Source organism: Ipomoea triloba, chromosome 1, assembly GCF_003576645.1.
Source record: "Ipomoea triloba cultivar NCNSP0323 chromosome 1, ASM357664v1".
NCBI lineage: Eukaryota > Viridiplantae > Streptophyta > Magnoliopsida > Solanales > Convolvulaceae > Ipomoea > Ipomoea triloba.
Genome location: NC_044916.1, coordinates 25936504 through 25957504, shown reverse-complemented (window position 1 = coordinate 25957504; position 21001 = coordinate 25936504). Strand labels below are relative to the sequence as shown.

The window sequence follows — 21001 nt, the reverse complement described above, 5'->3', positions numbered from 1 at the left end:
TACTTATACTAAATGTACTATATATAATATCATATTATATACTATATACTATAATATATAATACTATATATATATCTATTCTGGTGATTTATATAGTGTATATGAAAAATGATATAACTAATAAACAATTGGTTAGTTAACTGAGAGGGTTGGTTCGCGCCTTTACTAAGCAGAGGGGGGTTTGACTCTGTTGAGCTGCAGGCATGATTATAATTGTAGCCCTTCAACTTTTTTTCCTTTTATGTATATAATGATGAGATGTGTAATTTATAATGTATTTTTTATTTCAATTATTTTATCAAATTAATTATGTTTCATATATTGTTATTAATATTTTTATAATAATGAGATGTGTAATTTATAATGTATTTTTTATTTCAATTATTTTATCAAATTAATTATGTTTCATATATTGTTATTAATATTTTTATAAAGTTTAGTGTGTTTTATTTTTTGTCTTTTATAAAGTTTTAGTGTGTTTTATTTTTTTTGTCTATATCTAACAATATTTATGACTATATTCCTTTTAAGTGATTCAATTTATAATGTGTTTTCTATTTGAATTATTTTATCAAATTAATTATTTTTCATATTTTGTTATGAGCATTTTTATAAAATTTTGATGTGTTTTATTCTTCGTTTATATACAACAAATCTATGACTATATTTCCTAAATGTTTTACGGTTTAAGAAAAATTTTCGCCCCCATTGACTAAAATTTCTGGATCTGCCACTGATTGTGGGTGTCCATTGCTATCCAAAAAAAATAATAATAAAATAAAAACTTGATTTGATTTAGTTCAAAAGACTTATGATTTTTACCATTATAATTTTCACTTCAATTTAAAAACAATTAAATAAATAATAAAATATAACCAAAATTTTTAAAATTATTTTACAGGTTAGCAACTAAGAATAAATAAATAACTAATACAACAAATTGATCGCAATCTACTATTACCCGCTTATCAATTGGTCACAGAAGTGAAATTTAAGAAGAAAAATCAAGGATAGAGTAAACTTTTTGTGCACAATAAATAAAAGTCCAGCTAGCTCCTCCCATTAACCTTTTAGAAAAAAAAAATAATAATTAACGAATTCCTCCATTATTAGTTATCCATTAATACTACTTGCTACCATTTATTGCCAAACAAGACATTGAATTTGAGAAAAGTTTTCTCATTTTGCTTGATTTGACGTGAAAGAAAAGAGATTTTGCCAAGAATGTTTTCTTCGATCCAATACAATACAATGACCATTTAAGTGCTCGAAGCATGTGGGTGAAAAAAGAGACTCAATTTTGAGGTATGGAAAAGAGAAAAAGGGAGAAATTGTGTCTCCAATATCTCGTACGACGTCCAAAATATGAGATTGTATGAGGATTTTGTCTCCCAAATCATACATTTGAGAAAACCATCCTCAATCTACCTGCGAAGATCCACCATGGATTTATGGGAAGTTGTTTGTGTTTTTCTATACAATCATGGGATGATTTTACTAGGGACTACTAACTTTTTGTATCATGGTATTGGGAGGAAGGAAATTACATCTCTAAAATATTTCATATGAAGTAAAAGTTAAATTACATTGTATATCACTATAATTCTCATTAATTTATCAAGTTGAATAAGATTTTCTTTATACTAAATATTACCTATTGTGTCAATTAAAATTTTATTGAGTTATTGAAACTTATGAATCTTGATAATATAATCCTAACATGACATGACCAAGATTCCAAATAGGAGTCTTAATTAATTCCTTCTAGTAGAGGGTTTTGTTAATTGATGAGAATCGATCGCAAACTTCTTATATAGTGTTTATAACATTAAATTAAGGTTGGAAGAAATTAGAAAAAAAAAAAACAATTTGAAATTTTAAGTCTCATGTCTATTCCTAAGAATAGTATTCAATTCGAGACATATTATTTCATTAACCAAACATGCTATTAAGTAGAGCAAAACTATGCCAAGCACCTTGTACTCATGGCATATAATGACTCTGATCTTCTATATGAGATACGAATTGACACTTTGTGTTTCAATAGATTGAGAAAGTATATTTGAACAGATACTACAATGTAATAGGGTCAGTTGTATTCCAAAAAAAAAAAAAAAAAAAAGTCTTATGCCTATCCCAAAATAGAATTAATGCGTTTGTCAATTTTCATACTTGAAAAAGGAAACTCAAGAGAATGGGAGAAATGCACTAATTGTTTAATTGGTTATTAATCCCATATATGATATTTTCTACTCTAGTCCCCTTACTAACATGGTCTACTGTAAATTACTCACCTCCGTCCCTAATTTTTCCTCAAATTCATTAAATTTGTTTTAATTAATATTTGACTATTTTCACTTGGAAAGTCTTTGTTTAATATTTAATTACGCAATGGTAAAAACTGAGAAATAAATCCATGGTTATAGTTTCGCTCCACTTAATAGCATGTTTTTTTTATGAAATAATAGGTCTCGAATTGAATACTATTTTCAGGAATAGACATATTTCATTGTTTGAGTTGTCTTGACTTTTATTCTTGGGAACACTATTTTTCGGAATGAATTGACTTTACAAGGGGAATAGTCATCCCTAGGGGGTCCTCTGGTATTAGCTATTCTCAAGCACTCTAGTAGTAGTAATAGGCGTAGTCATCATCGTCGTTGTTGTTATTGTTAATCACTCTCTCTCTCTCTCTCTCTCTCACACACACACACACACACACATAAGTATATAACATTCCGTGTGAAGGATATTTATGTTATTTGAATACTTATTCCCTTTTTATTCCTTAAACCAATATAACATTAAAATATAAATCTTGAAGTCTATTATTTTAGGGCAAAAACTTGTGTGAGACCGTCTCACCATGAGTCGGGTCGGATCGGGTCAAGATGCAAATATAACACTTATATGCACAAATGCCATACTTATATGCTCAAATGTAATACTAATCAGAAAATAAATTTTTTGTTACTTATTAGGGTAAATGTAATACTTTTAAGTGAAAATACAATACTTTTACATTTCGATTTAAAAGTATTACATTTTTCCTCAAAAGTATTATATTTGCCCTTATAAGTGAGAGGTACTTGTCAACATTACTTATTATGAAAAATGTATTACTTTTTCTCTTATAAGTAACAAAAATTATATTTTTGATTAGTGTTATATTTGAGCATATAAGTGTGAGATTTGCACATATAAGTATGACATTTGCACGGTGCTTTGACCCGACCCGACCCGTCTCATGAATAAGGATCCGTGAGACGGTCTCACACAAGTGTGACCCTTATTTTAGTGAATCAAATCATAGAATATAATTTATACTCTATTCCTTATCTATTTAATTCACTATGGAATAACATTTTTATTCTTTCAAAATTTATTCCGTGAACCAAACATTCAGTTTGGAGTTTTTGTACTGATGCAATTTAGTATTTGTACTAATGCAATTTAGGGTGTGTTTGGTTGACGGGTTTTGGTATAAGGTATGGCGGCATCAAAGTGATTGTTATTGTTTGGTTGACAGGATTTTAAAATACTACTATGAGTTTGAAATACCCCATTAATTGAAAAACTCATACCCTTATTAAATAAGGGTTTCATTTCCCTTTCTCCATTCTTTTCCAACTATTAATAATCATTCTTATTCCACCCTATTACCAAATATGCAAAATACTTTCATCAAAACCCATTACCCGTACCAATTTCGATTTTCATGTGCGAACCAAACAAGTACACCCTTAGCATTATCAATCATAAATGTTTCGAATGTTCTCAAGTAGTTGATGAGAAGAAAAAAATTGTCTTAATAAATTCAATTTTAATGAATAAAATTTATATAGCTAGAAATTACATTTTAAATTACTCCGTAGTGTCTAATTAGTCGAGGATGAATAAGATAACATGAATCTATTTCAATATCTCGAGTAATTTAATAACCTTGATAATAATTATTTACCGCCTCCTTTTATTGCCTAAATTTTATCATTATGCAACCCAAGCTGTGTCCATACAACTAGTTCTCCCATTCACAAATGGTCTATAATTCTTTAACAACCCAATTATATATGGAATAATTATATCCATGAAGCAACTTAACAGATACATATACAATAAATATCAAAAGGAACCTCAAAACCTCAAAATTTTCAACTGTCTGCAAAGCAATACAACAGTTTACCAACTTCACCTTCACGCATAATAAAGAAAAATAAAAATGAAAACTTTTTGTTCTACTAAAAGTTCTGAAAATTAAAAATCACACAAATATATGCCCAAGTGTCTAACTCGCATACATACATATAATATATAACTAAATATAATATTTATACATACCTCTTTTGATAGATCCCAGGTTTCACTCAAGACCTCTAGGGCAAACATAAAAATTTAAACTCGTTACTTGCTTTGATACTTATTGTGAAGTCAAGTGCTTACCACTACGTCAATAGTTATAACTAGTAGTGAAGACGCAAGTTATTAATGCTCTATCACAAACTCAATAAAAATATTCTTAGTCCGAGTAATATAACTAATTTACATAAACCAACACACCTAAAATTACCATTAAGGGTGTGTTTAGTTCATGGGTTTACACACCAATAATGAGAATCAAAATTATAATTAGTGTTCTGATTATGACTTTTTAAAACACAACTATAGGATTTGATTACTCATTAAAAATGAGTATCATTCCATCTTATTGATAATCTGATTTTTAAATTTGGATTAGTGCGGAGCTTAGTTTTTAGATTTTTGTTTTGATATTTTTGTTCATATTCATGATTTCGATACCTTGTGCCACCCAAATATACACCCTAAGATAGTAAAATTTAACTTGACTTATTCCAAAATAGCTGTTTTCTTTTGTTTATTTTATAGTACGTATATTTACTTGATATTCTATAAATGCATGTAGAATTATATATATGGGATGGTTCAATTGAGAGTACATCTCTATGTAAAAAGTGTTGACTCATCTACACAATTACACCTTTCATCTTGAGAAATTAAAGATTTAGATTTTATTATTACTAAATTTTCAAGTTTGCAATAATTATAAAATAAACATTACTCTTAAATTTTTTAATAATTCATTTCAAAAAGAAAATTTATAATTATAAAATTGACCAATTTTTAACTAAAATTCTCAACCATTAATGAACTCTGATGGACGATTGAGATCAATCCTCACATTTTACTAACACTATTTTCAATGAGACCACCTCCCCGCGAGATCATGTGAACCAACATGAATGCACACAAATTACTCCATGATAGATTAGGTATATACGTAAACCAGTTTCGAATTAGTTCCATCATGTTGAATAATCAAAAGGTAACTCTTGGGCTAGACAGCTTTACATTTCAGATTTTCGGGTGGGTATGAAGGTATGAATCATATGAGATCACTTGTTTAGATAAGATTGTGAGATCAGATCTTTTGCATCCATGTAATAATCTAATGGTCTAGATTGATTTAAGATTTTAAGTTGAAGTGTGTGCGAACGGTGATAAAATGTGTGCGAACGATAATTAAGTGTGTGCGAACGGTAATTAAGTGTCTGCGAACAGAGTGGTGCGTCAAACAATATAGACTATTAAAATTTTTTAGATTGATTTACAAGATTTGATTTCAAAATTTTTTAATGGTCTAGATTGATTAAGATTCCAAATTGAAGTGTATGCAAAAGGTGATTAAATATATGGGAACTGAGGGTGTGTCAATCAATCTAGATCATTAAAAAATATTACATGCATGCACAAGATCTAATCTCACGATCTTACCTAAACAGATCTCAGTGAAACCTTACCCTATATATATATATATATATGTGCACGAGCATAGCATCGGTCCAACCGGAAATGAATGGGTTTGGGGCATTTATCTATCTGGGGCAGGTTCATGCACGCATGCATGAAACGCAGATTTTGGTCAGAAGATTTGCTGCTACCTACAGCTTTTATCACTCCACTCCTTCACACTTGCATGTGAAAACTACGTCTGAAATCTGAATACAGGAAGCTTTTTATCTCATCATCATATCTTATAAAGTGTTTGCCAGGCCAGTAATTTTTCCATCACACTCATTATTGTTCAAGCTTTGACTTTTAGACGCTGACATTAATTACCAGCCATGAATTTGAGCGCACTAGAAAATTTTTGGTTCACAAAATAAATTTTTTTATTCATAATTTAGTTGAATTCATATATATATAAATCCAATACTATACCGTTATGACATTTTAAATTACTTTATTCCTTAATTTTGTTTTTGGTATCCGGTAAAAGTTTCGTATGATTTCCCTTCCAACAGCTTGTTATGCTTAAAATAACTTAAAACATTAAAAAATGAATAAAAAGATATCAACTGAATATTACACAGTTGGACAAATTTATACCTAGTTTTTTTTTTTTTTTTTTTTTTNTTTTTTTTTTTTTTTTTTTTTTGTTGGAAAATAGTTAATTCTAATTTCAGGCCCAACGTTCTCACATTTAGCTCAATTGTTATACCATGGACCAGAGTTCATATTGCATTATGAACCTGATACAAAAATTTTGTACCTTTGGTTAACATATTTTAACTGTATCTATACATGTAAATAATAACTTGATAATTGTTGACACATAATATGATAGTCACATGTAGGTTAACTGCAGGTACAGATACAGATACAAAATTTGAACGTTATTTTTGGACCAAGGTCTACAATGTAAGGTAGGCCTTGGTCCATAATATAATTTGCCCATTTAGCTACATTTATTTGCATCTTGACCTTAGATTTAGGCTCTGTTTGGTAGAGTTTATTTAGGAGCTTAGCTTAATTTAAGATACTAATAAGCTATAAACCCTGCTTGGTAATGTTCTCAAAATAAGCTAATAACTTAAAATAAGAGCTTATTGTTTCAAAAGTAATCTAGTAGCTTCTTAATTTTTTTTTCATCTTTATCTTTATCATTATTTTAAATAAATGATATCTTTTACCCCTCCCAATTAAAATCCTTTTAGTCTTTTCTCTTTAATATGTTTGATTATAATTTCAATTTGACATTTGTGTTTGAATAATAATTTTTGTATAAACTAATTTTATGAATTACAAACATGTCGTTACAATTCAGAATCGGAAAAAATAAAATAAAATAAAATAATTATTGAATTAAGATAATTTTAAAAATATAAAATAAAATATACAAAAATAAATAATAAGTTTTGAACCAGCTGTTAAAACCAAAACTGGAATCATAATAAATGCGAACCGGAACCGAACAGATTTGTAAACAATGTAAATGATAAATGTATTCAGTTCCGATTCACATTTATTCTGATTCTAGTTTCAATTTGAATCGTCGGTTCAAAATTTATTTATTTATTTATTTTTGTAAATTATATTTTCTATTTTAAAATAGTTTAAATTCAACAATCATTATTTTTTCGGTTTTGAATTGTAACAAGAACCATCCCTGTTATTTCAGTTCAGTTGCTATAGTGTCCAATTCAGGTCAAATTGAACCGTAATCATCCCTACATATAAGTAATAATTTGTTACAGATGAAAAATATATGAAATAATTATTTTAAGGGTAAAAATGTCCATTTAACATCAAAGTGGAAAAATGTGTCACTTTAAAAATAATTGAGGGGACAAATTGTTAGGAAATAAGATTACGAAAATAATATTTCCAGAAAATAACAAGCACAAAATACGAAAGAAATTTCTAGGCAAAGGTAAGCTTGAGTCGTGTACTCACTATACTATCCTTAAAATCTTATTTGCTACCTCCCTTGGTGCTAAGAGCGTTGTAGCCTAGGTTTCCCAAGATAAAACAAGTTACGGCTTCTAGTTTGAGCACTCAAACAAAGAAACCCGGCGAACAAGAACAATGACCTGAATACAGTATGCAAAGAAGGGAGTAGAAGCAGTTTTTCGAGAGAGAAAAGACTATTTTCGTTGTGTGTAAATCTGCTGCTTCTACCATCAACTTATATAGGAGTTGCTGGAATTAATAGCATTCAAATATAGTACTTAATCTGATCATAAACCCAGCCTGCTTCTACCATCAACTTATATAGGAGTTGCTGGAATTAATAGCATTCAATCATAATACTTAATTTGATCATAATAAAAATTGGAATTAATTCCGTAACAATGAATCACCCGAGGCGGAATGAGACCACAAATTACACGAATGGACTACTGTTCGACTTCGCGCACACCATCGAGTCAAGTCTTTTTAGGCTCATTTTGGGATTTGATTTGCACCCTCTGCGCGCGAGAGAGAGCCTCTATGCTATACAATTTACTAAGCCTAAGAAAGACTCTTATATAAATAGTGGTGCAAACCCACTTCCCAAACCAATGTGGGACAAAGCCTTATTCTAAAGCTTTTCCCACCACTTTTCCAACTCAAATGGGTCAACTTTGAGAACCAATTTCTCATTCACCCATTATCCGTTTTGTGCGTACAATATATCAATATTTTCGTCTAACTACGAAGAACCCGAATCCACTTTGACTGGACCCAAATCGAAAGTGGACCCACATATATTTGTACCACAAAATAGCCACTTAAATTGTCATTTTAAGCTATTTTTCCAACACAAATGTGAATGCATGAATAACTTAGGAAAAAATGCTATAAATCTATAATTCAGGGAGAAAATGTAATATATATATATATATATATATATATATATATATATATATATATATATTATATTTAATAGTTGACTAGGACTACATATAGTAAGAAAAGTTAAAATTATTGCTATGATTAAATATTAAAATTAAAATCAATTGATTTTGTGAATAAAGATGTCACTTGTCACTGAACAAAAATATTGTCAAAGTTGTTGCCTAGTCGGCAATGAGCACTTGAGCAGGGTATGTGGGCAAATTATGTTATGGACCCACGTCCAAGTAGACTTTATTCTATCTTCACAATTTTATAGTTTTATATTCATAATTTTAGGAGAAAATTGCCATTTTGGTCTACTGACTATTAGAGTCCTATTAATTTTAGTCCACGACTTTCAAAAGTGTTAATTGCATACCCTGACTATTCAATTTCTGTCAATTTTAGACACTCCGGCCAAATTGACGGCCAATTTTGGCCGGAAAGTCTTAATTACTCCGTTAAGCCTTAATGTGAAGGGCAAAATGGTATTTTCCATCGACAGTGTCAATTAACCCGGTTCAAAGCTTTATTATTCGGTCTTGGCTCTCCTTTAGCACAATGTCAAACACCTCATAATTTAGGGTTTTTATCGTGTATCTATAAACTGCGATTTCTAAATATTCACTTGATTTTGTTTTGGGTTATGTTTTGACTGATCAAAGGCTTGGCTTCAATTGATGGATGAGATTTGGGAAAGAGCGGTGGAGACAGCTCTGGACGGCCAAACGGACTTCGCTTCGGTTCGAACATTAACTCTAAACGGAGCCGTGAAGTGCGTTCATGGTCGCTTGCCTCCGCCGGCCCTGTTCGAGAGGTTTCAGAACCTTCAGCACCTATCCATAGCAAACATCGGTGTTTCCTCCCTGGAACAGTTTCCCCGGCTTCATTACCTGCAAAAGTTAATTTTATCTGATAATAGAATCGCTGCGGGGCTAGAATTCCTCGTAGAGGCTGGTTTAAACTCGCTTCGGGACCTCGATTTGTCGAACAACAGGATTCAGGATATAGATGATCTTCGGCCGCTAGCAGAGCTCAAACTGGTCTCGCTTGATCTGTATGAGTGTCCGGTGACAAGGGTTAAGGATTATCGATCTAGGGTTGAGTGTCCGGTGACAAGGGTTAAGGATTATCGATCTAGGGTTAATAAAGCTTTGAACCGGGTTAAAGCTTTGAACCGGGTTAATTGACACTGTCGATGGTAAATACCATTTTGCCCTTCACATTAAGGCTTAACCGAGTAATTAAGACTTTTCGGCCAAAATTGGCCGTCAATTTGGCTGGAGTGTCCAAAATTGACAGAAATTGAATAGTCAGGGTATGCAATTAACACTTTTGAAAGTCGTGGACTGAAATTAATAGGACCCTAATGGTCAGTAGACCAAAATGGCAATTTTCTCTAATTTTAGAATGAGTTAATTTCAGTAATGGTCCTCCGACTATGTTGAGTTTCTAAAATTAGTCCCCAACTTTTAATTTGGACAACTTAGGTCTCTTGACTTTCAAATTCTTTCAAATGTTGATCCTTTGGTCAAATTTTTGTTAAGTTGAGGTCAAATGGAGGGGTAAAATTGTCCGTTCACCTATATAGTGTATTATTACTCGTATTTCTCATATCCTATACATTATATATATGATGAATATAAACTCAGTAGAAGTCTCAATCGAAGCCATATAATCTCAGTCGAAGTCTCTTCGACTGAGATTATATTCATATATATAACGTATAGGGCATGAGAAATACGAGTAATAATACACTATATAGGTGAAAGGACAATTTTACCCCTTCATTTGACCTCAACTTAACCAAAATTTGACGAAATGACCAACACTGGAAATAATTTGAAAGTCAGGAATTTAAATTGTCCAAATTAAAAGTCGGTGACTAATTTTAGAAAATCAACATAGTCGGATGACCATTGTTGAAATTAACTCTTTTAGAATTATATATTCACAATTTTAGATCTCAATATACAAAATTACATTACTCAATATTCACAATTTTTGAACTCTATATTCACAATTTTGTTATATAGATTAAAAAATTGTGTTATACTGTTGAATATAGAATTATGAAATTATGAATTTAGAGTTATGAAATTGTTAACATAGAGTTATGTAATTTTGAACATAGAATTCTGTTACTGTGAATATAAAGTTCTAAAATAGTGAACATAGAATTCTAAATTTGTGAACATGGATCCGGATTCACCTTGCAATGTGGACCTGGGTCCATGGCATAACAACCGTGTGGTTATTTTTGTAAGTGTAGCGATTTTAAGTTGAATATAGAATTATGAAATTATGAATTTAGAGTATATGTTCATTTATACTTTCTCAACCTATTAAAGTACAAAGAGTCAACAACAATAAATTGTCATTTGACTTGTAAGTTCGTTAGTCTGAGAGTATTCAATGCTCATTCTGCCAAATGTAGTTGTGTTTAATTAATTTTACATAATGGACATTCTAGATTGTAAAATGAAGTTATAAATAAGTACTACATAATTGATAAAAACATAGAGTAAATATGCATTTTAGAATCCATTTGAATTAATTATATTTAATTAAACAATATTTTAATTATGTTTACAATCCACTAGATTGTAAAATGAAGTTATAAATAAGTACTTCAAGCACATGTTATTTGTACTCCATCAGAATAGTCGCTAATGAGAGAACTATGAACTAATCAGAGTTGTCCATTTGAAAATAACTAACAGATCATAAACTATTTAAAAAAAAAACGTAGTGAAGTTTTTGTAAATAACTCAAATTTTGAAGTACAAATAATAACACTATAGAGTGCAAGTAACAACATCATAGAGTGCAACAATATAAAATACACTCGAACTTTATTTGAAGTGTAAGTAATAACACTACGCAATACATTTAATTAACAATATCATAGATTGCAACAATTTAAAGTACACCCAAGCAACAATATTAGGTATACCTAAAGTTATCATTTGTTGCACCAAATGTGTGAAAGGTAAATTACTTGCACTCTATACTGTAAAATGTTGTACTTTATAGTGATGTTACTTGCAATTTTTACTCGCATACTTGCACTTCAAACACATGTTATTTACACTTCAAAGTTTGAGTTACAAAAAATAACATCATATTTTATTTAAAAAAATTACTTTTGATCTTTGCTGATGGATAGTTCCAATTAGTTTGTAATTCTTCCCTAGGCAGCAGTTCTCACAGGAGTGCGCCCCCATATATATTTTTATTCATATGAGAATCATTACCTCTGTGAGAACTGTTGACAAATTCGAGTTATTCATCTATAAAATTTAATGATTAAAAATAAGGTAAAAAAAAGGGTGAGAACAATATAAATTTTGAAGTTTGTAATATTTATGAAACTAATCTTTTTTTTTTCTTTCATTTTTAATCGTTAAATCTATTAAATAAATATTTAAAATTTGTTCATAATTTTCACATGGAAAATTGGGAAGTTGTACCCATAAGAGTTAGGATTCATATATATATATTATGGGATAGACTAAAAAATCTCAATCATGTGATTTTGCGGACACGTAGAAAAACATAAATTGATGAAGAATGTAAGATCACGCGAATTCTACAAACCTATATCACGTGGGCTCGCATCATTTAACATAACAGTTTCCATTTTCTTCTCAGCCTTAATTCCTAATTAAAGAAAAGGAAACTTGCCCCCTTTAACAATTTACTCCCATTTTATTACTTGAGGAAGATGCATGATTGATAGTTTGGGGATGAAGTCATAACTATATTGGTGTACCATATTAATCAATAGTACACGTGATGTCTGAAGCCACAATATATTGCACACATGAATTTATTTTATGAAATTTTATATCTTGATAAGTCTTTTATTTTATTTTATTATTAGTATGCTGCATATATAGCTTGATAAGTCTTTATTTTATTTCACTTTAACTAAATGTTGGTATACAAAAGTATATCTGAATTGAACATTCAAAAAAAAATAAAAAATCTAACCATAATTGGCAAAAACACAGGTTTCTACCCGATAGAAATTAAATAAGATATTTTATTTCTCCTTTTTGTTGAAGTCCTATTTTTCTCTTTCTCCTGTTTTCTTTTCATTTTTTTCAGTTTCGCTGGACTAATTCTAAGCTCACAGGATCTTGCCCCTAGAGCTACTGCGGAAGTAAATCGTGAAACCTTCTAGCATATTTGGACATTTTTCCTATACATGCTTCCAGTGAAATCCCATCTTTGGGTCTTTTTTCCAAATCGTTAAAATCCCAAATGCTACCTTGACATTTTGGGGAACCTTGATGGACGGCTGAGATCATTCATCTCTCTTTAACATAGAACCTTATTCTCATTTGATCATATATACACACACATACACACACCGTGAATACACACAGTCTACTTTACGGATGCACACACACTAAATTGTGTGTGCACTCATGTAAGTCATGTTGGGCTAAGTGCACATACTCTAGACTATGTGCATTCATGTTGTGTCTCACGGGAAGATGTTGCTCATTTGATTATATATATGGTACACCAGTTTGGTCGTTGGCTTCTCCTTCGTCGGAGAAGCCGGCGACATATTTGGTCGCCGGAGACCAAAAACAAAAAAAATTAAAAAATGCAACCCCACTTGCATTTGCGTTTGGCCTGTTTTGACAAGGAACGCATTTGGAAAATGAGTTTTTCCCATTTTTGTCCCAAATTTTAAAATGTCATATTTTTGTCAATTGTATTATTTTTGGTTCCATTAGTGTCTTTTGCCCCAACTACCAAGCCCAACCACCCGGGGTGAAAAACCACTGCTAACTGGCAATTTATATTAAAATAAGTACATATAGAGCATGTGTATTATGTTATGAATTTATGTGTGTTCATCTATATAATTCTGTACATTATGAATTTCAATTCCATTATGTGTATCTGTATTATGTTAAGTGTTTATGTGTCCTCACCTATATAATTCTGTGCATTATGAACATGAATTATATATGTACTTTAATGAAGTCAAATTTTGTATATAACGATTGCTGCTAACTAGCGGATCGCAAAGACAACTGACGTGTTGCGCCGTTGACTGAGGGAGAAGAAGAGAGAACGAGAGTTGATGATGATGCCTCGAACAGAGACCCCTCCTCCCTTTTATACTACTCCTAGGGCCGTAGGTTGCAGATATGTGAGCAGACCACAACTCTCTACCCCCTTCTGACGTACGCGTCTCCCACTAGGTGTTGCGCTCTCCTATCAAATATCTCTCCTTGCGCCATGTCGTAGGCCACGTTTTGGACATCGCCAACTGCCAGAGCGACCCGTCCGAGGTCCGCCCAAGCTGTCTGCCCCTCAACTGAATAGCCTGCCACTTACCTGGGTGATTTGTCATAGCCGAGTGAACTAAGCTAAGACTCTCCATCCACCAATAGACGCCCAAGGCGCTTTAACAACGGACTGAAAGACACCATACCGCATTGCTAAACACACCCTTAGCCCGCTTTCTAGGAAAAAAAGAGAAGAAGAAGCCAAACCCTCTTTCCTAATTGGATTGCCTTGGTCAAGCTCACCTCTTACTTTAGTTATTCTTTGGGATATACCCAAGTGCTATGACATTTTGATAATTTCTTAAACCGTGTATATTTCGGTTGTGCACTTAGTGTTGTCGTGTGGTGCATTTATGAGTGCTCTATGGTGCATTTTTGAGTGATCTATGGTGTACCACAAAGTGCTGGCATGCGGTGCACTAATGAAAAATTCGTAGGGACATTTTTGCAATTTTCTACACCAAGTTTATTTTCGTGGTGTATGAAGTGCTGGTATGTGGTGCACTTAGGAGTGATCTATGATGCACCACAAAGTGCTAGTCTATGAAAGTGCGGGTTTGTGGTGCACATATCTAAGTGCACCATCAAGTATAGCTAAATACACCAGCCATTACAGGAAGTATCTTAGACTCCTGTTGCACTTAGGTGTGGTCTATGGTGCACTTATGTGTAATATGTAGTGCACATATGAGTGTCCTATGGTGCACTTTAGAGTGGATGCACCACCAAGCATATGTAAATTCACCAAGCCACACGATTGCACGGGAAAGGTCGACCGCATATCAACCAGGCTATATATATATGGGTTGGTTAAAGTGCGGATGTTCCTAGGTGAAAAATGAGGTTATATCTGAGCCGTTGATCTTTGCAATTTATTGGAAAAAGTGTTGTGATATAAGAGTTGTACTATATACAAATTTTTGGAAAAAAAAAAAAAAACCTTATACCATTAGAATTTTAGTTATCTTTTCTAATTATTATTACCATGTGCATGCATCCATCTCAAATGATAAATAATATATGTAGAAATTATATATTGGAGTAATATAATAAATAAATTTGATTTCATTTAAATTTTAATTAATAAGGATCAGTTAGTTATTTTCTAAAATATAAATATTAAAGCTCTAAAAATTGTGTTGTTGTTGTACAATAATATAAATATTTAAAATCTAAATTAAAAAAAAAACTTAGAGTGAACTAATGTTATTACCCATGATTTATGTATGTATTTTTATGCTTATTGAGTTGTACATTGTGATACAAATTTTGTACTATCATTTTTATCTGTCAAAATTATCTTATACCGCTAAACTTCCTTTAGTATATATTAAAATTCACAATAATTATATTTAATCATTTACCATATTTAAAATATTTACTTTAACAACACAACTATCATTTTTATCTACCAAAATTATCTTATACCGCTAAACTTCCTTTAGTATATATTAAATTTCACAACAATTATATTTAATCATTTACCATATTTAAAATATTTATTTTAACAACACAATCTTAGAGTACCACCCATTGGGGGGGAAGAGACAAAAGAACAGACCTTTCCTACGAATGTGAATCAGCCAAGTAAGGGGGTGGTCTTTTTCTGTTTTTTTTTTCCGGGGAATTTTTCGTGTGTTAATGTGCTGTGCTTGTTAAGGAATTAAGGAATCAAGATCAGACGGCTAGTCTGAGAAGGGTATCCGTTGGTTTGTTGTGCATTATTTCTTCTATTGGGAACATGTTATTTCGTCGTGTTAATTGGTCAGCGAACCAAGTCCAAATGAAGCACAAAGAGCCAATATCACCTCCACTGAGACTCGAACCCACCCCTCCCATGTAGGGGTGCAACCGGGTGTCACTAGACTACAAAGTCTTTGGCAACTATACTTTTAATATAATATAAATTTTATAATTATGATTTTTATAAAATTATATACTACGGAGTATTATTTTAAAAAATATTTCAATATAACTAAAATTTTAATACAAACATTATCATATTGAGCATTTATTTTTATGCATTATGCATAGAAAATACTACTACGCTTCATATGCATGGACAAGATACCAATAAATCCTCTTCCAAAAAAAAAGAAAAAGATACCAATAGATCAATCCCAATAATTCAGGTAATTAAGAGCCTTAAATTGTTAAATATACCAATTTGATAGTCTTTTATTATGGCTCTACCTAGTTGAGAGTCCCTACTCCATGTAACCCACTCTACTACAACAATGAAAAATAAATGCTTACTACAACATGTAACTAGTATGGACATAAACATTTTCTGGGATAATTATTTCCAGCCATTCTCAAAAGTATTACAACTTTGAATTTCAACCCTCACTTGCTATCAAAGTTATAAGAGCAATCTCAATAAATTAATTTTTTGAAAGTTCTTTTAGATATTGGGTCAAATAAAAATGAAATAAAAATTTAAAAATAATATAATAATTGAAGTGGTCGCTAGTTGGCGACTACTCTAATCATCCAATGGGTGTGTGAAGAACACATGTCATTTGGCCTTTATGAGTGCGCTCCAATCACACATTTTTTAACATGGGTTTTTGAAAAAGACCTATGCATTCTCTCTCGGCAAATTATACTATGGATCATGATCCATAATGCAATGTGGGCCACGAATAAATGATCAATTTTTAGTATACTGAATGTTTATTTTTTAGTAGTATATTTAAAAATAAACTTTCAGTATACAAAAAAGAATCTTCAGAAAATAGATATTCAATGTGCTAAAAATGAATCTTATGTTAATGATTCATTTTGCAATGTTAACCTCACTTTCTCTTTATTCCATAACAGACAGACCCCGCTCACAAAATCTCCATTCCCCTCTAAAGTTACCCTAATTCCTCAATCATAAACTTAATAGCGTGTTTGGTTTACAAAATAAATTTAGAGGGAATAAGAACCCTATTGTATGCAAATATGTCGTGAATAGATAAGAATTTTCATTCCATTGTTTAGTTTGGAGAAGAAATATGTTTTGGCAACTGTATTTTAATGTTTGGTTTGATTAAATAATATAAATGCAATAGGAATTTCAATGACAAAATTACGCCCTTAACACACGCACATATGATATGACTTCCATGAGAACTAGGCTTTTCGTGAGCCGTGCATACTAATATTATTATTACTAATCTTAACATGAAATAAGCCTATTATTAACAATATTATTTCATTTTCAATCTATCTCGTAAAACAAACATAGTGTAAATTCTTTTAGTTTGATGGAATAAGTATTTCACTCAAAAAGATTTTATATTTGAGTGCACTTAGTAGTCCAGTGGCATCAAACCATTCCCTTTATACGGGAGGTGGTGGGTTCTGACTCTTGTGCTTCAATAGGTTGAGAAAGTAGTTATGAACAGATACTCTCATTGTAATAGAGTTAGTAGTATTTAAAAAAAAAAAAAACAAGCCAACTACTATAAGGACATCTGATCACATGATAAGTTTCGATAGTAGGAATAATTGTAAAGAGTGTTGAAAAAGGAGAATAAAATAACAAGATATTTCTGGAGAGAGTATTGGGATAGAATGGTAATTGAAGTGTGTAAAGAGGAAAGTAAATAATGCTATTCCAGAAAGAAAAAAAGGAAGCAGCCAAGCAAGGTGAATAGATGCGATGCAGAGAGAGAGAGAGAGAGAGAGAAGAGAAATCCAAGAGGGGATGAAAAAGGTGGGTTGAGAGGGAAATTTGAAGGGGGAAGGATGATGCCTGTTCCTTTTAAGAGAAGCAATAAAGAAAAAGGGAGACAGTGAGAAAGGCAAAGCCAGCTTGGCTACAAATACCACAAAAGCTGTGAGAAGTCCCTTTCTCAATGTTTTTTGAGGTTTTAACCTTTTCAACATGCCTCCTCATTTTTTACTTTTGTCGAGATGCTTGTCTCATTTTTTATTTATTTATTTATTTTTTTAAATTGGTGAGATACATGGTGCTAATATCATAATATATACTGTAGTCTATATCATAACAATTTTCAAATTTTATATACAAGGTTAGTATACTATTCTCTTTTATTAATATGATGCAGGTGAAATTTATTTTGACTTAAATTGATGTTAAAAAAAAATTAACTGTAGTTGCAGAAGAAGCAGCATTGATGAGGTTACAGAGGACTTTAATCCTCTTATCTGACCCAAGACTGCCACCCTCACCACTGGCATCTACTCCTCTCATTACCCAAACACGTATCCATCTCCCCCCCTTCTTCTTCTTCTTCTTCTTGCTCTTGCTCTCTAGAAATGAACAGTTTGCAGAAAGTTAGGGCATGGGTTCTTGAATCTTGACAGCATTATTTGAGTAGCTGCTTACTTTTTTCTGTTCAATTGCTGGTTTTCTATCTTTGGATTGTTTAGGAGAGGAGGTAGGAGAGACTGAGAGAGGGATAAGTATAATATTAATAGGTGTGGGAAGGGCTGAGAGAATTGAAGAATGGGTTAGGCTAAAGAAACGAAATTTATAGTTTCTTGGGGTTAGGGCTTTTTTTTTGGGGGGTGATGGAATTCGGGAAGTTGGATGGGTGGTTTCAGATTTCAGAGAGTGGGAAAAGCCACTGAGAAAAAGTTGTGTTTATCAAAAGCTGGATCCTCAGAGGAATCAGCAGCAGCAGCAGAAGCACCACCACCTCCATTTTTCCGATCAAATCCAAGGAGAAGAAGAAGAAGAAGACCCGTCGGGGAACCCGCCGCCGCCCAAGAAACGGTCGTATTTTCCTTCGACGGAGGAACATGCAAGATTGCGGGGAAGAATGGGGGAGAATCGTCAGCAGCAGCAACAGCAGCAAGGGAGTTCGTCGAGATTGGGCCTAAGAAACGCCGGCGGGGAGATAGTGGAAGTCCAAGGCGGGCACATTGTGAGGTCGACAGGGCGGAAAGACCGCCACAGCAAGGTCTGCACAGCCAAAGGCCCCAGGGACCGCCGGGTCCGGCTAGCCGCTCACACCGCTATTCAGTTCTNGGCGGAAAGACCGCCACAGCAAGGTCTGCACAGCCAAAGGCCCCAGGGACCGCCGGGTCCGGCTAGCCGCTCACACCGCTATTCAGTTCTACGATGTCCAGGATCGGCTCGGCTACGACCGCCCCAGCAAAGCCGTGGATTGGCTCATCAAGAAAGCCAAACCCGCTATTGACGAGCTTGCCGAGCTACCCGCCTGGAAACCCAATACCGTTAACCCTAATTTCGACCAAGAAGATGCCCAGAAACAGCACCGAGAGACCCCCGGAGATGCCAATTTGTTGGATAATGTTGCGGGGCCTTCTAAGAGAGGCATGATAATGCAAGAGAGTGAAAATGAGTCCAGCTTTTTGCCTCCTTCTTTGGATTCTGACTCCATTGCTGATACTATTAAGTCCTTCTTCCCCATGGGGGCTTCAGAGCAGCCTAATTCTTCTTCTATGCAGTTCCAGACCTTTGCCCAGCAGTCAGATTTGCTGTCCAGGACGGGTAGCCAGAGCCAAGATTTGAGGCTTTCTTTACAGTCATTTCAAGATCCTACTATCCTTCTCCACCACCAAAACCAGCAGGTTCAGCACCACCAGAACCCGGGTAGCCATAGAGCTATTTTAACCGGGTTCGATGCTTCGGGCTGGTCTGAGCACAATCAGCAAAATCAGCAGAGATTTCCGGCCTGGCACGGCGGTGGTGGAGACGGTGCTGCTGCTGCCGCCACCTGCTCCAGTAGCGGCAGTGGTGGCGCGGCAGCAGCTTCAGCAACAGGAGGATACTTGTTCAATTCGCCACAGCAGCCGCTGTTCCAGCAGTTGTTCGGTGGGCAGAACCAGTTTTTTCCTTCTCAGAGGGGACCCCTTCAGTCCAGTTACACACCTTCGGTTCGTGCTTGGATGGACCCATCACCCGCAATAGCTATTGCTAGTGTTGATCCAAACCAGCAGCACCAGCACTACCAGTCAGCAATGCTGCCCATTTACCCGTCATCACTATCGGGTATAGGATTCTCCACAGGCGTGGGGGAATTCTCCGGGTTTCGCATTCCTGCACGAATCCAAGGTGAAGAAGAGGAGCACGATGGCATTTCCGACAAGCCATCCTCTGCTTCCTCTGACTCCCGTCGTTGAATTAGCTCTCGATAATCTCTCGTTTCTTCTCTCCAAGGTATGTCTTTGTTTTTGGCGCTTCATCGTACTATGTCCACTCATGTTTTAGCAACACAGTTCACTATTACATTGAATTCAAGTTGCAGGATATGATGAAGAATACTTCTTAAGTTAAGTTGAACAAGATCAAATTAGTTATGATGCTTCTGCAAGAGATCTTGGAGGCAGAGAAGGAAAAGGGAATTTGCTGAGTCTAAATCAATGGCGGCCACCCGTGGTAGAAGACTTGTTGGCATAGTTTCAGGTTTTTCTATCCCGGGTTTTATTGTTATCTGTATTAGTTCATGTCGATTATTATCAAGTTTTACATTTATGTATGATTGAGTGGGCTTCCAGAGCTCAACTTTGTCTAGTTTGAGGATTATGTTGTGTTTCTATTGCCATCCTAATCAGGGAGCTTACTCCTTGCTTTGAATTTTATGAATTTAGTGTTTCCTAAGCTTTGTTTAGTACGTGTTTTCATTGCTTCATAATGGTTCTTAATGTCAAATCTAGTTTGATAGAAGCCTTTAGCATTGATCCTAGTGGTTTCTTTCTTTCTTTCTTTCTTTTTCGAATTGAAATGATTATGAAAGGAGAAAATGGTTTTGATCAGTTAAGAAAATGAAGTGGTCAAATTTTTCATGTAGATGAAAGAGAACTAATACTGATTGTTTGCTTTACTGCTTTTTTCTAATGCACTGATTAATGTTTCAACAACTTTCTGAAATCTGCAAAGAGAATTGAAGAGTACCCGATCTTTTACATCCCTATCACTGCTAATCTTTCTGGGAGCATAAAAATCGAGGTCATTTTCTATGAACAGTTGGAGTAATTAAGGGTGGATCTATAGTTATAGCCTGATAGTTAGATATACGATTTAGCCA

The 21001-nt window shown here is 33.4% G+C and overlaps 2 protein-coding genes across 3 annotated transcripts; both read left to right on the top strand.

The window, feature by feature from the left end:
* The first annotated feature begins 9356 nt into the window (after positions 1-9356).
* Positions 9357-9866, top strand: LOC116011234 (acidic leucine-rich nuclear phosphoprotein 32-related protein-like). The gene has a single exon (XM_031250777.1). It carries the CDS (start codon positions 9357-9359, stop codon positions 9864-9866), a length of 510 nt encoding a protein of 169 aa, XP_031106637.1.
* Positions 9867-18074: 8208 nt separating this feature from the next.
* On the top strand, positions 18075-20637 carry LOC116031525 (transcription factor TCP4-like). 2 transcript variants are annotated; one of them, XM_031273752.1, is made up of 3 exons: positions 18075-18943; positions 19035-20133; positions 20222-20637. In XM_031273752.1, exons 1-2 carry the CDS (start codon positions 18770-18772, stop codon positions 20094-20096), a joined length of 1236 nt encoding a protein of 411 aa, XP_031129612.1. In that variant the 5' UTR covers positions 18075-18769; the 3' UTR covers positions 20097-20133; positions 20222-20637. The 2 variants fall into 2 exon arrangements, with proteins under 2 accessions (XP_031129612.1, XP_031129620.1); XM_031273760.1 differs by having other exon boundaries at positions 20216-20637.
* The last annotated feature ends 364 nt before the right edge of the window (positions 20638-21001 follow it).

Coding starts and splice junctions, on each gene's coding strand:
- LOC116011234 (XM_031250777.1), top strand. CDS start 9,357: ATGGATGAGATTTGGGAAAGAGCGGTGGAGACAGCTCTGGACGGCCAA.
- LOC116031525 (XM_031273752.1), top strand. CDS start 18,770: ATGGGGGAGAATCGTCAGCAGCAGCAACAGCAGCAAGGGAGTTCGTCG. Junction 18,944..19,034: donor AAGGCCCCAGGGACCGCCGG/GTCCGGCTAGCC, acceptor AGGGACCGCCGG/GTCCGGCTAGCCGCTCACAC.